Genomic DNA, 25,657 nt, shown 5'->3' with positions numbered 1-25,657 from the left:
AATAAAGTCATTCATCTCTAAACACAGTACATGTACTGGGTGAAATGGTGTGTGTGTGTGTGTGGGGGGGGGGGGGGGGGTCCTGCATACATCTTGAACACAGCTGTTCAATTGGTGTGCTACTTTGCCTCTGATGATGTTCTCATGAATAATTCGAAACCAGATGGTAAAGGGCAACATGTATGTGTGAATAAATGGATGGTGTTTGTTACCCTGCAGGTTAAAAGGTACTGTTTACCATTTGCAGATGAAACAAAAACCAGCTTTAGTGCTTCAAAATAATTCTAAAATGTGAGTTAGGGATGGAAACATGCAATGAAAAATGTGAATCAGCATAATCAATGTCAAGTACTGTTAAATCTACAAAAAGTGTGCCGTTCAAGTTGTATTGCAATTGTTTCTTAAATTGATATCTACAATTATGGTTTATTGAGAAAAATAGTGATACCTCCTTATATTTTGGGCTTTATTGCAAAATCTTTATGTGGTAGGATTTTTGTAGTACAACTGACATACACATACGCATCAAATGTAACTCAAACATTTTTGAAATCACTGCTTCCAGTGGTAAACAGTGGCTTTAATATGACAATGAAAGGTGAATTCATACTAATGAGTCTTCGGAATAATCCACCATATTTCATTTTCTGAGTTTTAACGAACCTTCAGGAAAAAGAACCCCATTTCTTTTTCAGATTAAAGGACAAGTTCACCTTCATTAACATAAGGATTGAGAGAATGCAGCAATATTAGTAGAACACATCAGTGAAAGTTTGAGGAAAATTGGACAATCGATGCAAAAGTTATGAATTTTTAAAATTTTTGTGTTGGAACTGCTGGATGAGGAGACTACTGAGGGTCGTGATGTCATATGAGTACAACAGTATAAAGAAAATGTAAAGAAAATTCAACATATTTTCACTTTTTTTCGCATAATAAAAGAGCACTTGCCTTGTCTCTTTCTAAAGGCAATGGGAATAATATTACCCATAACATATGTCAGTAACGAGTCAAGGGAATGTGTACTTTTTTCAAAAGATGAAATTTTGTGAAATTCTCTTTATATTTTCCTTATATTGTTGTACGCATGTGACATTATACACTACAGTAGTCTTCTCATCCAGCGGTGACTGCACAAAAACTTCAAAAATTCATAACTTTAGAACGGATTGTCTGATTTTCCTCAAACTTTCAATGATGTGTTCTACTAATATTGCTACATTCTCTCAATCCTTATGTTAATGAAGGTGAACTTGTCCTTTAATGAACCTTCAGAATAACAAACTGTAACGAATAAGCAACCTGGTCTTTTCACAATGTTTGCCTGAATAATGTATTCACCACTTACATAGATTCACACAAAATAACTTTACATACCAGAAATACATCCTTTGCAAGCAAGATGTAACAATTTTCTCTTTTGCTTGTGACAAATACAAACTTACAAACGTAAAGTATAATCTGTGTATGATAAACATGCTCGTTTGCAATCAAACACTTGACCAAAATGTGTCGTTTGAATTTCAAACAAAACTGAAATTGTTGGCATGACTCATCATCATTTACCTGCTTTTCACAATATTTCAGTGTCATTTGATAACTAGAACTCTACATCAGAGTGCAAAATCATGTCATGGCTGACTCCAACCAGAAGCTTTGAAATTTGTTTTGTGATACAGTGCACTCCCATTGTAACAAAGTTGTCAGGGCCGGTGGTTTTCTTTCGCTTTACTGAAATTTCGTTATAACTGAAGAGTAAAATGTAAAAAGATCTATAGATGATAATTTTGGGACCAGAATTTTTATTTCTTTGTAACGAGAATTTCGTTATAACCGTGTGTGTTATAACAGGAGCGCACTGTATATTTCAATTTTCACCATCTTCCTAGCACAGGAAAAATCGCATGAACAATGTATACTGGTCATAGTGGTGCTTCTTTGTCGGAGAAGTACTGCTGAAAGCATTCTTGCTGAGAGGGATGAGTAAACACCCGCAGGTTTTGCATTATGTTCCCATGACAACGCGGCTGAATATATAGCTCTGGCAGACCCGGGTGTGTCATGCTTGTCCTGCATGTAGCAGTGGCTCTGTTGCATCTTAATAGAAAAATGATAAGAAGTTTATAAAATATGAATGCTTTCATGCAACAACACATACTAAAAAAAAAAAAAAAACAAAAAAAAAAAAAAAACTACAGATTCTAAATGATGAACATAATTATTGATATGGGGAGGGGGAGAGGTGGAGGAAAGGCAATCGTGAAGTTAAACAACTTTCTATTCTGCTGAGCAAGAATTTGCAAATCTCATTAAAAGCGAATTCATGCTAGATATGCTTAAACTCATGACAAAACTGGGCACAGGACTTGGGACTTGATGTGCATATATGGCACAATATTGCTTGGGGGAAAAAGACAGCAAAAACATGAATTAATTGAATGATGATGCTACTTTGTAAATCAACGTTTCTCTAATACTTGTATCAATAGGATCACTATCAACAAGCCTCTTTTTATGTGCTTTTTGTGGATCCTCCACTAACATTTGTAAGTTTGTCATGAGTCTGTATAATCAATATTGTTGAACTTTATGATGTGGTATGAGGAAATCAATTCAAATGTCATGGGAGCCTAAGTACTCCCTACTTAATATGCAAACTTTCCAGACATTTTCTTACCTTTAAATGAAAAAGTAAATTGCTAAGGAGTATTCTGTGAGTGATATTAACTGAATATCAGAAGGGTCTATGTGCATTTCTTTCAAGAAGAGGAATACGACATTACAACATAGACTTCGCAAATGAGTACTTCTTGAACGAGTACATACAAAGATTTGCTTGTTTGAAAAACTGCCAGTGCTGTGCAGACACATGGCATGGAAATTATTAAACATTTACACAAGCAATACATTTTTTTTTTTTTTTTTTTGCTTTCTTGAATCAATTATAAAGTGTATCTGATGTGTCCAACACAGGCCAGTCACTTAAATATGACAAAATCATGCACACATAGACTGGGAAAAAGAATGGGCAGCAGAGATACATACGTGTCCATGCAAGCAGTAAGCATTAAAGGCATCTAACGTAATGCTCCATAGGAGGCTGTATTGGCGGTGTTAGTGGATGTTATTTGGGTTGATGGCTGTGATAAGCTGTCTTTGCCTCAAAAGCACATGTGAAGTAGACGAAGAATGTTAATAGACACATGAACATACAAACAAACAAAAATTAGACAAGTGAATATAAAGACAAAATTATTCTATGACTTAACAAGAGACCCGCGGGTCTAGCGCTCACCTGAGTATCGCAAATTCACCTTTCACGCAGTCACTAATCTAAATTATTCACAGCTCTACTAAAATTTGACCAGGCATTCTCAAGTAGAAGATGAAAATGTACAATAAGGGCCCAAATTTTTTAAGATTCCTTAATTTGGGGGGATTGGGGCCCCCGGGGCCCTCTGGGTGTGGCATGGTGCCCATTTTGATAAATTGAGATCCTGACCCCCTAGGGATGCTACCTGCCAAGTTTGACAAAAATCCATTGTGAGGTTTTCAGGAAGAAGATGAAAATGTACAATTCAGGCCCCCATTTGGACCTTCCCACCCCACTCCCCCCCCCCCCCCCCCCCCCATCCCCAAGAGGGGCACCCCTGGATCTGCTATGAACAAACTTGAAACTACAATCATTGATGTACTCACTCATGGTATTATCTTAGCTTTATAACTTCTGATTCTAGAGAGGATTTTTAAAGATTCCTTCATTTTGGGGGTACAATTTAGGCCCCATTAGGACCCCTCCCCACCCCCTCGCCTGGGTCCCAAGGGGGGCACCCCTGATTCTGCCATGAACAAACTTGAAACTACAACTAACTCATAGTATCAACTTAGCTCTATCCCTTCTGGTTCTAGAGAAGAAGATTTTTAAAGATTCCTTAATTTTGGGGGGTTTGGGCCCCCCTGGGGGCCCCCTGGGTGGGGCATGGTGCCCATTTTAACAAATTGAGTTCCTAACCCCCTAGGGATGCTACCTGCCAAGTTTGATGAAAATCGGTCTTGGGGTTTTCAAGAAGAAGATGAAAATGTAAAAAGTTTACGCACGACGCACGACGGACGCCGGACGCCGGACGAAGGGTGATCGCAATAGCTCACTTGAGCCTTTGGCTCAGGTGAGCTAACAAAACAAAAGCATTAGAAGAGTGAAAAAAAGAAAAGAAAAGTGAGAGCATTTAGATGACTATATAAGACAAAAGCATACATACAGCAAATGAACATGCTATATCCACGCAGTCACAAGTAGAGAAATGAGGCTGTTGAAAACTTTGAGTTAGTAAAATTGCTTTGCAGCACATTTCTCCATTTCAACAGAAGTGTCTTGGATAAATATTGATACTACAGCCCATATTCACGAAAGTGGTTTAAATTTAATCAGTGGATTATGCAAATTTCTGGATAAATGTGTGTGACAGATTGCCTACATTAATAATAATAACCGCATCTTGATCAATACGCATGTGAAAGATACGCCTATTTTCATGCTTATCTTAGTCCATGGACTATTAAATTTAAAATTTTAAATTTAAAACATCTTCGTGAATACGGGCCAATATGTATTATAAGCATGACACACACCAGCTTGTTTTTAATCACACAGCTTGTATATACGATTTTCATATGGCTAACTCTAAATATGACACTAGAATATCGTAAAATTTGCAGGGGTTAAAGTTGCATGAGCCAAAAATCACATACTATAAAGTGGAAGCCAATAAAATCCCTGATATCTCCCCGTGCATTCATGTACCGTACAAAAATAAATGTGGCAGAACCAAAGTTGCAGAGTGGAGTACCAGGTAAGTTGAAGGAAAAATCCAGTCCCATTCTCTTAAAGTAAAGCAGAATTCAACTGCCTGAGTCAAAGTCGTTGAGTCTTCCTTTTTATGTCACTACACAAACTTGTTTCACACTGAGCATGACATGCAACTCAAATGACTGTGCTCTCCTTGTTTTCTGCACATGTAACATCATATATTGACAAATTAATATTGACATAAAAATGGCACTTCTTTGGTTAGCTGGCTTTGTGATGCAAGGTCATATATATTCATACAATATATAATATAAGAAGAAGAAGGAGTCTAGAATACGCCATTTGTAGTTTCAACAAGGCTTTTATTTACAAATTTTCACCTCGGGCCTTCATCAATGAATACAGTGCAAAGACTTATCATTGTATACACTGACGAAGGCCAGAGGCGGGCCAAAATTTTGTTGATAAAAACTTTGTTGGAACTACAAATGGTGTAATTGAGACTCCTTCCTCTTCTTATGATAACATTTGAAGTCCACCACTGGAAAATTCCAAGATGAACATATGTATGTATAGATATAGATATATAAATATATATGTACACACAGATATACTTTTTTTTTCTGATTATCATATACTATGAAACCCGAAACATTTGTAGCATGAAACTTATGCAAATTACTGACCATGAAAAATTCATAAGTTTACTACATGTACCATGTACTGGATTCTGTAGAAAAAAAAAAAAAAAAAAAAATTGCATGCACTTTTTTTTTTTGTGCAAAACATGGCTCCTAATGAAATTCGCAAAAGTTCCATGCATCCGAAAATGTCTGGTTTTACAGTAAAACATGGCAGAGATAGACGCGCTTGATGGGTTACTCTGCATTCTTACTTGTCTGTTGCTTGTCATCCCCTATCCGAGCGTAGCTGGGCTGTGAGGAACAGGAGCAGATGGGCTGTTCAAAGAGCTCCTGGACGTTCTCTAGGTTGGTTCCCTTGGTTTCCGGGAGGAGGACGAATATAAAAATGATGCCCACAATGCAGATGCAGAAGTAAAGGAAGAACGTACCTGGAGGACACAAGAGGATGCACACTGAAGGTCATGTTGGCAACGATGGCAATGAGAAAAACTGAAAAAAAAATTTCTAGGCAACACATTAGGGCATTTGAGTATGCCACAAAATGCTCTCAAAAAGCAGGGCAACATTGATTAAATCATGAATGGACATCTTGGTTTTGAATGCTATATTATTCTTTCTGTTAAAGGTAGGGAATCCCATTTGCATGCCTTAAATGAAGAGTTGTATAAATACAAAAATTGTACAGTGGTATGTTGAAGAGAGTATCATTTTAGAAACTCCCATAAAGTATTGAAAGTGGAAGGTAACATTTAGTACATTTTTTTGACCGTTAGATTTTGAATTAAATTTTTTTCGGGGCTCACCGTAAATTCCAGTACATTACTAGGCTAGCTTTGCAGACCCATGCACTGCATGTGTGTTCATCATGTATATTTTGTGAAGAAAGTTCATCAACACAAGCCTCATTTCTATATACATTCTTGCCACACACTCTATATGTTATTACATCAGCTCTTGTACTTTTAGATTTGTGTTTTTAGATAACAAATACAGAAGACTGCAACAAAAAGGCTTAAGTGTGGCTGACACACAGAACTACTGAGTAGTTGAGTTTTGTGCATTATTCAAATTTTAGATAACTGTTGACTTCCAAATTTCTAAGCAGTGGCCAAGCAAGTCCCCTGAGGTTCATATTTAATGTTTTGCTGCATTTTGGGAGGTCTGTAAAAGGTATCCCCTACCTTTAAAGACCTCATCTTTCATCCACAAGAATGCACAATCCTGCATTTTAACCTCAGGTTTAATAGACCACATGACATAATATACACTATGATAATAAAAGAGGAATACTGATATCATAAAGAACAAAAGAAAATCACTACATGGAACTTAGTTGTATTGAATATCTCTAAAAGTATATATCTAATGGTATGGCTGCAAATCAAGCTTTAGTTTATTAAAATTGTATGATTATCAGTTTATACACAATATGTACATGTAACTGAGTAAGGCTGGTATTCTGCAAGTTCTTACAGTTACCCATGTCATGATCTAAATTAAAAAACACTGCAAAAATGCAAGCAACCTTATATCAACATGGTAATTTGGGAAGCACAATCTCATACATGACAATGATAGAGATATCATATCACCCTACCATCAGTTTCCAAACTGCTTCATCAGTTTAATACACACATAAACAGCGGGTACATAACTGTCCTTCCATCCAAAAATTTCTGCTTTTAAAAGCATGATAAAGATTATGAAACTTAATACTTGATGCAAAATTCTGAGTATTCTGAAAGTCCTGTGATACAGGGCAAAGTTTTTGACAAACATTGATTTCTCTTTGCTGTCATTATATTCATTAGAAAAACAAAAGCACTGTTATTTTTCAAGGAAAATTTTGATGTAATTAAATGGCTGTCATTATATCCAGTAGAAAAACAAAAGCACTGCTATTGTTCAAGGAGAATTATGATGTAATTAAATGGCAATGGGTATAAAGTGCGATGTGATGTCACTGCCAGGGGCAGTTTTTAAGTGATTTTAACTGCAAAAGGAAGCTATCGACATAATAAAATAACAAAGAGGAAAAAATAAAGATCTACCTTGACGTGTGATGGCCTCTGTGAGGCTGAGGAAGGTCATTGCAATTAGTAAATTGAATGACCAGTTGACTGTGGCTGCCATGGCGTTACCTGCACTCCTGGCCCACTGTGGGTAGATCTCAGAGTTCACCGTCCACGGCATGGGACCCATCCCTGCAGGATTTCAAACACAAACCATTCAAGGTTGTGTTATCCTTTTGAAATCATCACAAAATTTTGCATTGTTGAAGGAAATTGTCTCCCAACATGCATGTATGGGTGCAAATAAATTCACTGTACAGTATCTATACCGTAGTTTTACTTCCTCCTCTATCATAAAAAAGTTTCAAGCTTTTCTGAAGAAAAGTCTGAATTACTTACCTCTACAATACACCAGCTTATGAAAGGAATCACATTTTCAGGGTTGCAAATGGGACACATACATTTTAACCCTAAAATGGGGGGGGGGGGGGGGGGGTGAATCAACTCAATCCCCTCGACATTTTCCACAACTTTTCCACAACACGAAATCATTTCACAGCACCGCTCACTGACTTTTTACTTTTGAGTCTCGCACATATTATGACACCATTTTCACCAAAAATTGGGCACACCATTACGACACTACATGACCCTTTATACATGCATCTCAGACCGAAAATGGCTCAAAAACATGATTTTTGTGTACAAAGTCTATGCAAATGGAGTTTTATCACCTTATTCAAAAAGATATGATAATTTTCACGTTCATTGGCTGAAATCAATTTATTCAAGCATAAATATGCTTAAAATTGGTTGTCATAAATTTTACCAAAAAAATGATAAAACAAAAGGTCGAAAAAAAGAGAAATACATAAGAAGTGCATAAACAATACAATACATAAGAAATTATTATTGATACCAGATTTTTTTTTCAAACACATTGTTATGGATTCCTACAAAGAATGTTATCACCAAGAAATACATAAGAAGTGCATAAACAATACAATACATAAGAAATTATTATTGATACCAGATTTTTTTTTCAAACACATTGTTATGGATTCCTACAAAGAATGTTATCACCAAAAAATAGGATTCTAGGAGCTTTGTTTTCTGCTTTAGAGAAGAAAGTATGATTTTATGCATATATCAGCATAATTAATCAGTATAATAAAAATTTCATTCTTTTTTTTGGTATAGGTCAGTAGATTATGCCACAGGTACTGTACGTGCCGATTTTCATGGCAATTGCGCGATTGACTGCTGAGATCTCGGGGGGGGGGGGGAGGGGTTGATTCAACCCTCCCCGGCCACAGAACAGCCAAAAAAAGCCCTGCTACTAATTGGTCTAAAGATACAGGAGGTCAATAATAGTCTTGATTATATACCTCATAGATGAATCCACAATTATGATTGGTTGAAATCGGGGGCATAAATTTCAACAATTGCCCACAGCCTCACAGTGCCCAAACTGCCAATAAAGTTACTCTAACATATGTGGCCATTAGGCATGTATATTCCAAAATTACTCTACTACTAAAACTGGTATCATTATAGGTGAACAGTGATGTACATCCACATACCTGGTGCAAAGAAGACAAGATACATGATGAGGCCGATGAATGACATGAAAGCGTAGGGCGAAGGACAGTAGTCATAGGCCCAGGTGCTGTCATGGTGCAAGAGCTCGGCCTTGGTGCAGAGACCATTAGCAGACTGGTTGGTGAGGTATCCATCCACTGCCAAACAGGAGCTGTTGAGAATGGAATGGTTGTATGTCTGGAAGCAGAATCCACAGGCGTCTTCCCGCACACAGGCATCGCATGTACTGCATAGGGGGAAAAAGATTGTAAACATGTGACATACAGAGTGGTGTTTGTATACTGTGCATCATACAACAGTAAGACCCTGTTGACACTAGCAACCCACATTTGTTATCCCTAATGTATTCAGCTGGAGATGGCCTGTGGTGTCAGAAGTAATAAATTTAATGGCAGCCTCATGAAACTAAATGTTCTTCTAATGTCTCTTCAATACATTAATATGTGCCTTGGAATCCAAAGTACATGTATCTTCCAATTGCCCTTGGGTTCAATCATCCCTTTACTGGCTCTGGCACATGGCCATAACTTGCCATGCTCTTTCATTCAACATCCAAACAATTTCTCTATATAGTTTGACCTAAATGTAAGTCAGCTAGCCCACTCAGGTGTAGCATTGTATCTAATTCCAACAGGAAGACCATAGTAAGAGATTCGGGGCATTAGATAATCTCTATTAATTTGCAAGTAACTTTCATACACCTGTCCTAATTGCTGGACAAAGCAGTATTTCATATCACAGTATTTTATATCACAGTGACTAAGAATTTAACCCTGATTCCTTGTGAGTGAATTGAGCTACCAAATCTGATTGATTTGTTAATTTTCTGTTAATTTCCTTCAATCTGTCTCCCTTTAACTTTCAACTCAACTCCACCCCTCTGCTTAATATTCTCTCGCTTTCATCAAGGTCTTCCATTCCAAAAGCCTTTATCCAGCCCCCCCCCCCCAAAAAAAAAAAAAAAAACGCAAAAACAAAAATATCATACACATCTCAGATACTGTGTGAAAAGTTATACAAAAACATACACGACACATATCTGGTGTTATTGCATATGATTGATAGACTCACTACAAACATATGACACTACTGCCACATTACTGGTGTTAGATGTTGAAGCATCAAGTGAACAAAGGAGCAATAATGTTTGCAAAAGAGCAAGAGACCATTTACATGCTTACCAGGTCAAGTGACATATGTAGCATAAGAACCTTCATGACATGTACTGTAAATGATCAATTACATTATTAGTGTATGTTGAGAAATCCCTCCCAGAAACCACACAAAGTGGATAAAATAAGAATACCTCCCTCTCTCCTTGAAAAAAAAAAAGAAATCCTCAAAATAATGAATGATGCATAGTTTACAATCAAGTATCTTCACATTGCTAAAGATTAGTCAAATAGGACTTACCTTTTTAACTCCATTTTCACAGGGATTATAAGATTGCCACTTATACAACATTTTAAATATGGGTACACAATAATAACTAGATCAGAGCTGCCAACTTTTGTAAAAGCCTTTCAGTACTATGATGGCTGAAAATCAGTAATTTGCACCTTTTTTGAGTGAAAATCAGTAATCCTTAACAGTGTTATAGAATTTATCACAGACAATGATTTCTAAAATCAGTAATTTGCTTGTAACCTTCAGTATTCTTGTCCAATTTCAGTAGAAATTACTGAAAATCAGTACTAGTTGGCAGCTCTGCTAGATGTTACAATCCCATGTGCATATAACTGGTGCTGAGAAATCGTAATAAATTGAATCCGCAATTTCATCTTGATTCAAATGTCCAAGGTCTGTGCAGATAATTTTTGCCTTATATTGAGTATAAGTGACATACAATTTTGTACTGACTTAAACACATTCATTTGGTGTGCTGTCTAAGTAGAGAATCTAACGGTCCTAATGAGTGGTAAATGAGTGGTAAATCATTTGTCCCTATAGTTTAATCATATACTGATACCTGCAGAAGACAAAACCTCCTCTTACTCAAACACTTGAGATAGAGCTTTTTAGGGGTTGACTGCTTTCTCATTGCATTTAATAAATTTTTTTTTTTTTTTTTTTTTTTTAAACTAACAGTGAAAGGCACTGGTACTACCTGACAATGGCACAGAACTCTCCTGCCTACTTTTTTTTTTACAATATTGGCCATTGATAAATGGCATCATCGCAGGCTTTTAAACAGACTTATTCAAAGATCAGTTGCAGAAAACCATCACCACATATTAAGGAGGAAACAAAACCTTCCACTGTTTGCTATCCTCATTACTTTTGCTTGCAAATGCAATGAGTATTCAATTGAAGTAGAGATTCAAAAGCCAAATCAATGAGGCATTTGCTATTTTGTTTTGCTTCTGTTCCCAAATGATGGAGTGAAACAGTTCAACATTTCTGAGGACTGCTTGATCCCAAAACTGTCCCTAAAGATCAGCTCAACCAAAATTAGGATTGATCTTCAAAGCAGCCCCCACCTAACTTAAAGATGTCATCATCTCACAACTCTCCAACTACTTGGTATGCAAAAACAAAATACTTAATTTTTCATTAACACGTTGAGGACAGGGTGATTTTGCTACAACACACATTTCCCAAAGACACTGACCCGAGTATACTCGGGACTCATCCTCAAGGGGTTATTTAAAAATAGACCAACTAAACTACCCAATCAAAATGTCATCAACCTAAATAATTCTAACTCTAAAATGGCTTTATGTGGAAAGGATATAATTTCTTGCTATCAATTGATTTGAATGAGCTTATTAAAAAAAGGACAAATTTCCATAAGCAGGCTACCAGGAAATTGCCAAAGATGGCATTATTGCCTCATCTAATTTGCCTGGTACATATATGTGGCCCTGCACCACAAAACCAACAAAAAGTCGCCAGACATGGATTTTTAGTTAAGGGCAGATTTTGAAAGAGCAAACTCTAAGCTTTAAAATGATGTTTAACTCAATTCAAATGAATTCTCCTATATAAACCTATATAAATATTCAAAAGAAAGCACACACTCTAGAAAAGTTTGAACTGAGAAAAGAGGCTCTGAAGTACAGGGTCTATTCAAGCGCTTAATCTTTACCAGGCCATGCTACCTGTGCCATGAATGGGACAAAAAACATGATGTAAACCACTGTTGCAACAACAATGGAGGGATTATCAGATTAAGCTGAAATTAAGCATGCTCTATCAACACATTCTGTTCATGATAAATGCCAACTTCGGAAGCAGTATCATCATCCTTTCAAAAGTTATTAGAGTTGAAAGAGAAGAGTGTGCAAAGGATTTTCAAGAAATGAAAAGGGGCCTCTAAGAAAAACCTGGTCACATTACTCTACCCAAAAATTGCTGAAAACCCACTTTCCCATTCAATTTATGATCCCAAACTCAAGAATAATGTAGAAGAATAACATGTCTTTCAGAAATATATGGAAAACTCATAATTGACTAGGTTGACCCATTTCACCTTTCTTGAGTCCTCACATAAAATCAAGGAGTGCGAGTTTTTGTTTGTTTTGTGACGCACAGTCACATATATCACTGCCACTGTCATCACTATTTTGAGGAAATATTACTGAAATTTTGTATCGTGTAACTTCACTTTATTATTTATTCATTTATCTTCTCTTTTTTTTTTTTGGTGTCTAATCATATGACACTTGTTTTATTTGTTAAGTTTACTCTGTTTATACAGTGGACATGAGAGGGTTCCCTCTTTTATTTCCATTTTTTTTGATATTGTTACATGTACATTGCTGAGCATGGTGGTTTCAAGTCATGCTTTGGCTGAATTCAGCAAATTAAACCTGAATGTACATATGTCAGTCCATGACATCTAGAATGTGTTGACAAGTTGAGTTACAGGACATCTGTACAAATGAATTGATTATATCATATGGGTTAGTCAAACACCAGCCAGCTATTGGACAAACATAATCAAGCAATAGCAGACCTTCTGCAATGTTCCCCAGAGGAAGAACATTGTCAATGTCGTGTACATGAATGGCATATAGAAGGAGCAACAAAATTAGAGCATGCAATTTGGGTTTCCAAAAGGTGCTAGGACATGCAGATGCCAGCAGTATTGCATAGCTTCTTCTTCTGTAGGGCAATCTGCCATATTCAGTCCTTAAGATTATTGCAGATATCTGATACCTTTGTGTGTGTGTGTGCGTGTTTGACCACATAACCAGGATTTTAGATGTATAGGGTACAGCTCTCCTACACACTTGCTTGCTGTGCGCTTGTTGGTGACACTGCAAAAACGGCTACCGTCTAGCCAAACATACATGTAGCAGATGACGACTCTTCTTGTCAAGAATACATAGGCCTATGTAATGTTTTTACCTAAGGGGTTAAAATGCTCCCACCCAAGTCATCATCTTTGTAAATGTTCCCTCCGAGTTCTAGTAAATAGCGGTAATGAAATGGCAGAGAACTAACCTGACACTTCCACACTGGCCTTGAGTGATAATGTCCGACTCAGGAGAGGTCTTTGCTATCAGGTAAAACGAGACGGCAAGGAACAAGACGGATGCAGCCACACCTATTACGGGGAAACATATAAAACAAGCATTACAACCATCACTCTAACACCAGTGTTAAACATGCGTTATTGTACGAGCTGAAATTTTCACGGTGGTTTTATTTTCGCGAATTTCGCGAATCGCCTTTGAACCACGAAAATAACAACACACAAAAATAACAACGCGCAAATAAGTAAGTTCAGTTAGACCCTCGCAACCGCAAAATCAACAACACCCGAAAATGTCCTCCAAGTAGCAATTCGCGAAAATATCTGTACGTGAAAATTTCAGCTCGTACAGTATCACTTTCCAAACAAGACTCGATGGTATATTTCAAGGAGTAGACTGCTTTTTTCTTTTCTTTTGTTTCTAAACCAGTAAAATAATTACATAATGTGAAAGAAATTGATCTGAAAGTGAGTGAATTACATCGGCTATAAATATACAATCTAGAGGGCACCTTTAAAAAGCCATCACAATCACATGACAAACAAGAAGAACCCTTTTTACCTTTCTTTACCCATGTATTGATTTGTCTATCTGCACTGTTTATTCATATATAATGTATACATGTGTATGTGCACATGCATGCATCTATTATATAGAATGTATACTATGTAAGTATGCATCATGTACATAAGTATTTCACATGTAGGTATAAGTGTAAACTTATACCTTATATCTTTTGTGACAAAGAATTTTACAGGCATTAAATTCCTCTTTGTGGAGTAAATGTGAAAGACTATGATAGCCTTGATACATCCTGGAGAAGTTTAAGTGAGATTTTGTCTTGAGAAAGCACAAAACTAACTGACACAAAACAAAGAAAGAAAACTGAATGTGGTACCAGCAACACCAAAGCATGTGATCAAACTTAAGGGGGGAAAAAAAGATCACCATAACAATGCTTACAACAAAATAGATGTTTTTTGTTTTTGTTTTTTCCTGAAAAAAATGAATGAAGACATGCATGATATATCTCATTTAAAACGTACATGTGTATAATCAAGTGTGTACATGGAAAGCAGGTAACAGATCTGACATGCTTATTTCTACATCTCCAGGGCCCTGTTGCATAAAAAGATGCAATCAAACATAGGTCATAAAATCAAACACAAGTCATGTGAACACCAGTGAACCAGAATTGAGTATTTGACTCATTCCATACTGAATTCTGAATTATCATCTATATAGGACGTTTTAGCGGCGCACTAAAAACGCGAATTGTAGTCCGCTCAATTTTTACCGTTCAATACCCAGAGCATATTGAACGAAACGCATAGGCCAACGTATTAATTCCCCATAGGCTACAGTTGTTACTTGCCGTTCAAGATCATACCATATTCAATTCTGTCTCGTCTAATGCGTGAGCGCTTGCTGAATGCGCAAACGCTTGCTACTAGTGCGCGTCGTTTTTGTTACAATTCACAAGCGCGCAAGCATCTTGCTAGTTGTTTGTTCCATGTACGCAGTTTTAGGGGCTTCCCCTTTTCAGCGCTGGGATGTGACTGCCAGGTCAACTTCAAAGACGAGTAGAAGCCGGGTAATTTTGTGCAGTTTACAAATGCTTGCTCTACTTGATTGTATAGATGATAATAATTATATTGGATGGCCTTGATTCATGGAATATCAGGGAATATTGCACTCGTTAGGGCCAATATTGCACTCATCTTCGATTCGTGCAATATTGGCCCTAACTCGTGCAATATTCCCTGGTATCCCATTCATAGCCATCCAATATAAATCTCCATAGACTTAAAACACAGGCCACAAGGTTCCCGCATGGAACAGGTTAAGTATTCAGAGACTTAAGTTTGATTTTCTGACTTACACAGGGTATGTTTGATCTCATCTTTTGTGCAATAAATGCTGTACTCAGTATCACAATAATCTTCACTAATCGTCCAAAAGAAGAGCATTGAACTCACATACTGTAAAAACACACACAAACACATAATCACACATTGTGGAAAAACTCACATACATGGAAAAACATATCATACACATGCACACACACACACAGTGACACACATACTGTACACACACGAACACAAATGCCATCCTCAGATAGTTTCAACCATTTATCGACAAAGATCTCCATGTTAAGTATGACAATTCATTGTCCTACAATTGGTATTTGGACATTTCTGCTGGTAGGAAGTATTGTGAATACACTATTCAAAGCACACATTCATTATGGTTGTTACCATCCTTAAGAGCAAAAAAAAAAAAAATAAAAATAAAAAAAATGTTGTGTTTTGTAGCAACCAATTAAGGTATTTCATGAAGCAACAGAAAGTATGTGCATCATGTTTCAAATGCTCATTTTGGAATATATACATGTAATTCTACACTACTGGAGATTCAAAGATTCAAAGATTCAAATTTATTTTCACTTCCATCAAATAAACAAAAAAAAAATTATGTACAACATATATGCACAGAATATTTGTAATAATTGCAGAATGTGATTTAACAAAGTACATATGAAAATGAGTAACAGATGAAAAAAAAACACCACAATTGTATCTTTTTTATATACATAAAGCATATAATACAAGTTAACTAAGGATGGGGATGGAAATGGAGGGTCTCACTAAGAAGCAAAGCTTGTACGATATGGGACCCTCAGAAAATACACAAGACAGCAACATAAAACAAAATAAAACAAACCAATGTCAACTGACATGAAATTAAAATAATTGGGAAAGGAAAAAAGAGAAAGGAAAAAGAAAAAAAGAGAAAGAAAAAAGATGAAATGCTCAGCTATATTTAAGTTGTATTTTTTCTAGTTCACATTTTACGAACAATTGGAAATTCTTGAAGATTATTACAATGATACGTCAAGTTTCTAAAATTTGTAATGAAGTTTTCACATTATCCCATTGCATCTGATTTTGCATGGCATGAATAGTTCTGGAATGAAAAGATATGATCAGTCATGCATCTTTTGGAAAACATAATAGCATGCATTTTAAAGTTTAATCTGTCTGTCAAACTGTCATTTTCAGCCACCACGATTGCAAGCCATGCATGCACTATTGCTTAAAGGGATGGTAGAGTTTTGGTTGAGATGGGGATTCAGCTTTCAACTTTTTGCAAGATAATTTGAAATCACTTACATGAAATATTAAAGAGCATACAAACTTCTAAGAGGAATCCCAACTTAATTTGATAAAAAAAAATCAGTATTGAAATGGCTGAGACATCCTCACACAAAGATGTCCAAATTCAAGGTGGGACCCATCTTTTATTACAACCTCTTTGTTTCACTTTTTTTTGGTGGATATCACAGCCATTTCAATATCGATTTTCATCAAATAAACTTTGAATTCTTCTTACAATTGGAGGCTGAACTGTATGCTCTTTAATATTTCATACAGGGAGTTTCTAATTATCTCAAAAAAATTTAAACCTGAATCCTCATCTCAACCAAAACTATATCCCATCCCTTTAATGTAATTGCCAATCCACAATTGTCAGTATAAGAACTCATGGAAACAGACATGCAAACTAAACAATGAAGTCACTGCCTTGCACAAGGCTAATTTTGAAACAGGAGCAAATCAAAACAACATTTTTTGTACTTGCTGTAGTTGCGACCAACTAGCGGTGTCCATCAGACACTTGGTCATGTGATCTGGTACTATGCTCTGTTCTCACCTGTGAAGCTCCCTAGTGTCAGAATTCTTCTCCCAGCCCTCTCGACCAGGTACACCCCAACTATGGTGAAGACGAAATTGACGCTCGCCACCGCGGCGGACAGCCAGATGACGTTGGATGTGTCCCGAACACCGGACATCCTGATGATGGTGGCGCTGTAGTACCTGGAGATTTAATTGCAACATGATAGGCTGCTTTCAACATACATCCGACTTTTCAGCATAATTTCTATCTGAACCGTTACTCTTGACATTACTCAGCTACCTATCCTTAGTATGCCACTGGCCTACCTGACATTTATACAGCATCGCAAGTAACAGGTGCAGTTAATAGCTCATCATTAGAAAAATGGGACAGAAATCCCCACAAATGGTCTATCTACACATCACGACACATATCAATATGAATACTTGATAGCTGTTGGTACTGATGTGAATACAGTCATTCTCACTTTGTATTTAATAAGGACAACTTGGGAGTAAGCCTTTTGTCCCAATTTAAACAATGGCCAAGATTCAAAGAGGTCAGAAATTGAGCAACTTTTCCAGCAAGTTCCATCAAAATCCACTGACAATCCTTTTTGAGCTATTTTGCACACACAAACAAAACAAATGCTGACAAATCCATAACATCCTTGGCAGAGGTAAAAAAGCAAACTAAAAACTACAGGCAAAATACAAAATGTTACAACAAAAAACGAGATCGGCTCGGACAAACACCTACATGATGGTATTGATTCCCGCAAGCTGTTGAAACATCTGCATGCCACAGCCAACAATGAGAGCTCTTAACACAGGTGGTGACTTGAATATCCTCACAAGCACTACCTCAGAACCTGCAGAATAAAACAAGTTTACAACCAGCATCAATCTCAACCAGGTTTGTGATTGTCAAAATCTTGCATTTAAAGGTGCTCTGTAATTAAACCATCATATAATTTTATGTTGGGTATCAAAACCCTTACATTTCCTTCTATCAGGACATTTTTTTCCCCTGTTTTACGTTTTTCTGTTTTTAAATCCAAAGCTTGCTTCATTTAACAATTCAGATCCTATTACTGTTAAAGCCATTTCAGAATTTCACTTTGTGCATGAGCAGAAAAAAGTAATTTGTACCAAAACGGCATGTTGGTTGTTTAAATCACTGATTAAGCATATACTACGATTATTCAAATACATTCAGTGCAAAATAATGAAATGGCTGCTTTCCCCAGTATTATTTGATGGATCATTCTAGTCACCTGATCTATGCAAGTCCATCCTTTGTTTGAACATGACTGCTTAATTCTGTAAATTGTTACGAGGGGCAAGCTGATATGTGAATTGTCACTTTAAAAACAAGCAGAGTTCCTAACCAACTGAGTCAAAAGAAAGGTCATTTATACTCATGTGTATATGAGCTAACTCTGAACTGACTTATTTCTAACAAGGAACTTTTTCTCTGGTATCTAAATGACACCCTGGACTAATAAAATCAAAGATGCACCATCAGCATAATTGTGGAACTATTAAAAGGGCCATGACATTTGCTCCTGCAACAACTGCTCCACTGAAATATCAGCACACAGAGCCAAAAATAAATTCTACCCACAAATATAACCCTAACACTAATCCTAATCCTCACATCAAACTAAACCCCAAACCCTATTATAACCCTAACCCTAAGTCCTTGGAGGAAATAAGACCAGAGCAACTGTTGCAGGAGCAAATGTCATGTCACCATTAAATGTGTATCCTTTACTGAAAAGCTGTTTGTGAAGGCAAAATTTTACTAATCTACAAGGTTTTATTTGTGAATATTTTTCCTCTGGGGATCAGTTACACACTATTCCACTTGACCTGTTCATACCAGTAATGGTACTCACTGCATATCAATGCTTATATTAACATCCTTTAAAAAAAAAAAGAAAAGAAAAAAAAAAGAATGGTTGTTGCTGTGTCCATGTTGTGGAGGCCTTGGGTAGGATTTCTGGTTGCCAGAAAGACAGTGCTTAACAAAGGGGTGCATAAAATTTGGATATATATATATATATATATATATATATATATATATTATATATATATTATATATCACTTGGACTACAATGCTTATAATTATGTAATCAACCCATTTTTTTCTCCTTTCTTGCCAACTCATTCATTTCAATCTGCATTATTTTTTTTTTTTTCATTCTTCAAAAAAAATGGGAGTGGCACCAATGAATTTCCTGTCAATGATGCAACAAAAATAATGGCTGCTAATTCCAAATCCTTCAATCAATCAGGGCTAACTGAAACTGATACTTTACTATTAATAAATCAAAATCATAAAAGTATGGTATTCATAGAGATGGAAATATGTCATCTGCTATAATAACCAACACTAGTGAGGCAATTTAGTTTACTTCTTTTACTTTTCATATTACACTCACCATTATTTCTGGTGACAGAAACTGCTTTGATTATAAATTGCCCTGCCACAGTGGCTGTAGTTTTGGGAAACTACAAGAAAAATATATGTTCTTAATTTCACTTTCGTCACTGTCACATGTATGAAGATATCATGTACAATGTATGCCACAATCCATAGAGTGTGTTTTCAAATCATATTTCCTATACAATGTGTGCAGTTATTATTCTTTCTTTTTTTTTTGCAACATTATTTTTTTTTTTCAGACACCTGATCTTTATGGATGTGGAGGTCAGGTCATTTTCAACTGCATTTTGGCAAAGTACTAAAAACTATATAGCTATTAACTATTGCTTGATGAATAAAAACCTAATGACATTCATTTCTCATTTGTCCATTTGTTACTGTGCATATCACAAAACCAATTTTGTGATAATTATGAAAGAGCTGTCCACCATCTTACTCAGGGCAAAAAGTGCTTGCGCTAGATTGATCACGTATAATAATACACATATAGGCCCGAATTCACGAAGGTGGTACAAATGAAACCATGGTTTAAACCATGGACAAAAACCATGGAGCGCCAAGTGTTGCACGGAATATTTCATTACGAAATTGGTCATTTCGTCGACAAAATGACCGTTTTGTTAACGAAATTATCATTTCGTGGACGAAATGCTCATTTAGCTACAAAATGTTATCATTTCGTTACAAAATAATCATTTCATCGACGAAATGACTGATTTCGTAACGGAATAATCCATGCGACACTTGGCGCTCCATGGTTTTTGTCCATGGTTTAAACCATGGTTTCATTTGTACCACCTTCGTGAATTCGGGCCACAGTGTATCCAGTGAATGTCTGTATGTGTAATAATAATAATGTCTGTATGTGTAATAATACACATACAGTGTATCCAGTGAATGTCTGTATGTGTGTAAGCGTGACTGCATGTGTGTGTGTGTGTGTGTGTGTGTGTGTGTGTGTGGGCATGTGCATCCACATTCATGTGTGTGTGTGTGTGTGTATGTGTGTGTGTGCGAGAGAGAGAGGGAAAGAGAAACTGTATACATGTGTATGACAGACTGTGGTGTTTGAACTGAGGAGGTTATAATGAAAACTTCTATACCAGATTTACCTGCACCTTTTCAATAAAAGTCAACATATGGGCCTAAACTATAAAATCGAGGGAATACTTCAGATTGACAGTGATGGAAACAGACAATGTACTTGAGTAATGTTGATTTAACAAGTCATGTGATTTTGAATTGATACAGATGGGCCTACTGTTTTCTTTATTCTCTACAGGGGCAGATCCAGGAATTCAGTAAAGGGGAGGTGCCTTTGAAAAATCAAAGCAGGGTGCACGCAACCACTCCCCCCCCCCATTATTTTAATGTTATTTCTTTTGTTTTAACCAAAAATAAAGAGGGGGGAGGGGCGTGCCTTGTGCACCCCCCTCTGGATCCGCCACTGCTCTAATACATTTTGCTGAATGCACAAAACAAAAGGTAAGATCACAACAATTTAGAATTTAGAACCTACCTTTAAAATACAAATCCATGGCTGGTGACTTTGTCATAGTTTTGTGATGCAGGGTCACATTTTATTTTAACTGGAAATTGGAAAGTGGATATCACTGAAAAACTCACCAGCTTGTTCCTCTTGCCGTCTCTTTGAATTCAAGACATCCTGGTGAATGATTCTGAACTGCTCCTCATAATTTTCCCCCTGGCAGATCCTCTGCAGAACCTGCTTGGCCTTGTCCAAGCGATTGTGATCGATCAGCCATCGCGGCGACTCGGGGAGGAAGAGAAAGCCTATCAGCTGGATGAGGGAAGGCACACCAGCCAACCCCAGCATCGGCCTTAAAAAAAAAAAATGAACATTCATCATGATGAGTCATTGGACAATAGAGAGCGAGATGTGAGAGTTGAGGTGGGGGAAGGGGCTCACTTTTGTTTTTCATGAAAAGTCTCAATTATCCAGTGCTGGAAAAGTGGAAATTTTCACGGTGTGGAAATTTCTGCACATTTCTTGTGACATAAAACTAGTGCAAAAATACGAACACAAATTCTTTGCCATTGGTTGTTTTTTTTTCCTTATCTGTAGTTTTCTTCACATTTGCTAGTCCTGTAGAATGTAATGCAGACCAATTACCTCTTTATACCGTAAATATGTGACATTTGACATAACTTGCGATTTTCGTACGATGTCTTTTTTGTAATCAGATTAGTAACATGGAATCTATGCAAGTTAAGCTCAGTCTAAGGGAAGACGCATTCCAGTGTCTTTTGTTAATCATATATTATACTCTGGTAACGACTGACAGATGATGTCACTGGCAGAATCTTGATTTGAAAAATTTTTGTTTGTGGGTGTATCTCTGTAATCTGTAGAAAAATAGTACAAATATCAGCATAAAATATAGCACATAATTTGACATTCACTTGGTCACATAAGTGATGTTGAGGGTATCATGATTCAACAGGAGTCAGCATGCCTTTACATTACAGATTCATTACGGTAGCTTATTTTTCCACAAATCTGATCGAGATACATCACCTCCATCCCCAGGGCCAGTAGGAGAATGCACCATCTACAACAGAAGCTGCAAACTGCCCTCCTGTGATAAACAGGTTGTTGATTGTAACCAGGCGACCCCTAATGTACGCTGGAGCTATCTCTGCTATGTACATGGGCACTGTCATTGATGCCAAGCCTGTTAAAACAATGTTGGAAAAAATGCAAAACATCATACCGGGAGGTGGATCATATCTTCTCTTATCAACATCCCACTAACAATGGTAGACAATGTAGTATGTACATAGACTGTAGCTATCTCACCTGGGCCAGAAAATGTGGTACATTTAACATCATGTCCATTTAAACACTGTACAACACAGTATTGTCTTGTATTCATATCCAGTTTTAGAGTCAGTTGTGCTTCCATTCTGGATGCTTACACTGCATGTACACTCTTACACTCATTCAATTTTGTATTGGAGATAGATAGATAAATATAGAAAAGATAAACACGACACCAGCTAAAAGGGAAGAGACGAAATAGCAATCTATGTTTTGGCTTTTTTTTTTCTCACCGACTCAATTCTTACAATCAATATGCAGCCTTGGAATGTGTACATTACATTTCTAAAAAAAAAAAGAAAAAGTGTTTTTGTTTGTTTGTTTGTCTTTTTACTAGCCTAATGGAAACTGATCATAGCCAAAGAATGATGATAGTGGTTGCACGAGTGATTAACTGATGAATGGCTAGCTGTGACAAGTGACACGATTGCATTGGGTGATTTCAAGTTCGGTGCTAGTGCTAGTGCAAGTGCTATCTCAGCACTATAAAGCACCGGCGATAAAACCAAACTTGAAATGACGTCGGTGTTGGGAGTTGACCTCAAAATTATGAAGTATTTCTGGTAGTTGGTGCTGGGCTCGGCGCTGAATGTCGTCTGCTGAACCGAGCTCCACCGTTTGTGTTAGCGAATTACATGCTTTTTCCCGTTTGACTGACACTATAATAGCCCCTAGGGATTATCATTTTCGTCACTTCAAGTTCGGTGCTGGTGTAAGCGCTGCTGTGCGAGACCCGCATTCACTTCCATAGTAGATGCACATTTTACTTGCAAAGCCTATGCTAATATAATGGTCACCCACGTAACGTACACGAACACTCATGGATACATAAATTTGAGCCTGGAAACAAGATTAAGTTAGTCGTGCTTTTTAAAGAAGGGATGAAATTTGTGGCATTTTAATTTGTTTTTATCATTATGAGTCTAAAAGATGCAGTCATGGCTGCATCTTTCAATATTTGACTGTAATCACTCGCGAAATTTTTTTCTTTGTCACACAATTCCCGCAGCCTTCCTAGCCAATAGTGTTGTGATCAATAATTTTAATCGTTATCGCTCCGTTAATCTGACCGCCGGTGTTGGAGCTTGATTTAAGGTTGACCGAAAGATCGGTCTGTATCTGGTCGTCGGGGAAATGTTCCGCTGAGACTGCGTCTGGCTTCACGGATCCTCTCTGTCTACGGATTGAGGAGGGCGATAACGTCAAAAAAAAATAAAAGACTCCTCCGGACAGACGGATCTTTCTGTCTAGATTTAAGGCAGTTATGGGAGCTAGCTAGCACTAACAGCACCGAACTTGAAATTGTTGACTGAAGAATGAAATAGTTCTTGTTCTTAGAATACATTTATACACTAGGGCCTACCTACAGATACTGAGAATAGATAGACCTAGAATTAGAAAGTAGAATAAACTCTTTTTTATGAACTTGGCAATGACTATGCTTAAGGCCGGCAAAACTAAGAATTGGTCACTGCATCCAAACTACATCAATTCATGCAAACATGTGATAGGTCAATTACCTACTCCAATGCCTACAATTAGTCTGCCAACAAGTAACATTTCTTTTCCAGTTGCCAGAGCCATGCAGAGAGCACCAGCTGTGAACACTGTACTGGCAACAAGAATCACGCCGCGCCTTCCCAGTATGTCGTTCAAGAATCCTCCGCAGAGCGCCGACAGAGCGGCGGCTGCAATAGTTACACTGACGATCATTTCTTGCCATATGGTGCTCAGGTTGAACTCTTCTTTCAGGAGAATCATGGCTCCAGATACTACTCCGGTGTCGTAGCCAAACAGAAAGCCACTGATGGCCGCGAAGCCTGCCAGGACTTTCACGAATGGGGAGAGTGGTTGAGTGCTTGTGGTGACATCGCACAGATCGCCCGGCTCCGTGTTTGAAGAACAGCCGCCACTGTCCCCACTGTAGCCGGAGGCCATGGCGTCCACGTCGCCCGAGTTGTCGCTGCCGAGTGGTGTCGGCTGATTCAAGCTATCGTTGATCAGTAGTGGCCGCTGTGAACCCTCAACCATTTCTAATTCGATTGCTTGCTCCCATGACATTACCAGCTCTGATCACGCGCTCACCTCCAAACAGAACATGTAATCGATCAAAATACTGATAGCGACAACTTTCCGAGGGTCGGCTTCCGGTTGCACAAGCGGGCAGTTGCGAGTTGCGATAATAAAACTTTTGATCCCATTAACCCCACTACTACTGTGCATGTATGTGGCGGCAAATGGCACCGCACTTACGCACTTTTCAGATGATCAATAAGTGGGCGGGGTACGGGTGCTTCCTCAGTGAGGCGTGGCGCAATGTGCGCGATATCAAGCAACATGTTTTGTATAGGATTACCATGGAGGTGTATTCTACCCATAGTAGTGTAGGTTTTTACTGATGCCACACAAAGCCTCATTTCCAATTTTTGATTAATTCAATTCAAAATTCAATTCAAAGGTTTTATTTTCACTTCTTTCAACAGAATGTACAAAAAGTATAGATTCGACATGGATTTGAAGGAATAATACATAGATAGCAAAGAATAACATTTATCAGTAGTCATTACAAAGTGAGGCATTTTTCATACAAATATGTTTATACATTCTGCGAAAAAAAAAATCAGAAATGAATACTCTGTATTCATTAATGTGTAAATTATGAGGATTCCTTCATTCTCGACTGAGACATAAGATCAAAGTTTTTATTTTGATTGATTAATTGAGGCCAATTTAGGCCATTTATTCGGCAAAATAAAAAACAAAAATCATAATATAGTGACGTTTACAATGAGAGCCAGGCAGCCTTTAACTATACACAGCCCAGTCGCTGTACATGGTACGTCGCGACAGGGCTGTACGCGCGCGACCACCAACCACTAGGAGAGCGACGTAATCGTATTACGATAGCTTTGAATTTTGATACTTAACATCATTTTTGTCACCACAAACTCAACGAGTATACTTTTCAATATTTACTCTACATCTGATGCTATCAGTATTCAAATGTACGCAATGAAACTTACCGAAATTGATCATCATATCCAGCATGTCCACTGCACACGGTACACAATCTTTCACGCCAGGCCTAACTATACACAGCCCAGTCGCTGTACATACATGGTACGTCGCGACATACCGAC

At 37.4% G+C, this 25,657-nt stretch overlaps 1 protein-coding gene across 1 annotated transcript; it reads right to left on the bottom strand.

Annotated features, from left to right (window-relative positions):
- Positions 1-1,840: 1,840 nt before the first annotated feature.
- LOC140243391 (proton myo-inositol cotransporter-like) lies at positions 1,841-24,548 on the bottom strand. The gene is made up of 10 exons (XM_072323075.1): positions 24,038-24,548; positions 22,215-22,371; positions 21,302-21,516; positions 17,984-18,095; positions 17,261-17,424; positions 13,515-13,617; positions 9,047-9,291; positions 7,503-7,655; positions 5,703-5,879; positions 1,841-2,097 (listed from the first exon to the last, which is right to left on the bottom strand). The coding sequence occupies exons 1-10, from the start codon at positions 24,546-24,548 to the stop codon at positions 2,060-2,062; spliced, it is 1,875 nt and encodes a 624-aa protein (XP_072179176.1). The 3' UTR covers positions 1,841-2,059.
- Positions 24,549-25,657: the final 1,109 nt, after the last annotated feature.

Source organism: Diadema setosum, chromosome 2 (genome assembly GCF_964275005.1).
Source record: "Diadema setosum chromosome 2, eeDiaSeto1, whole genome shotgun sequence".
NCBI lineage: Eukaryota > Metazoa > Echinodermata > Echinoidea > Diadematoida > Diadematidae > Diadema > Diadema setosum.
This window is presented reverse-complemented; position numbering and strand designations above follow the sequence as displayed.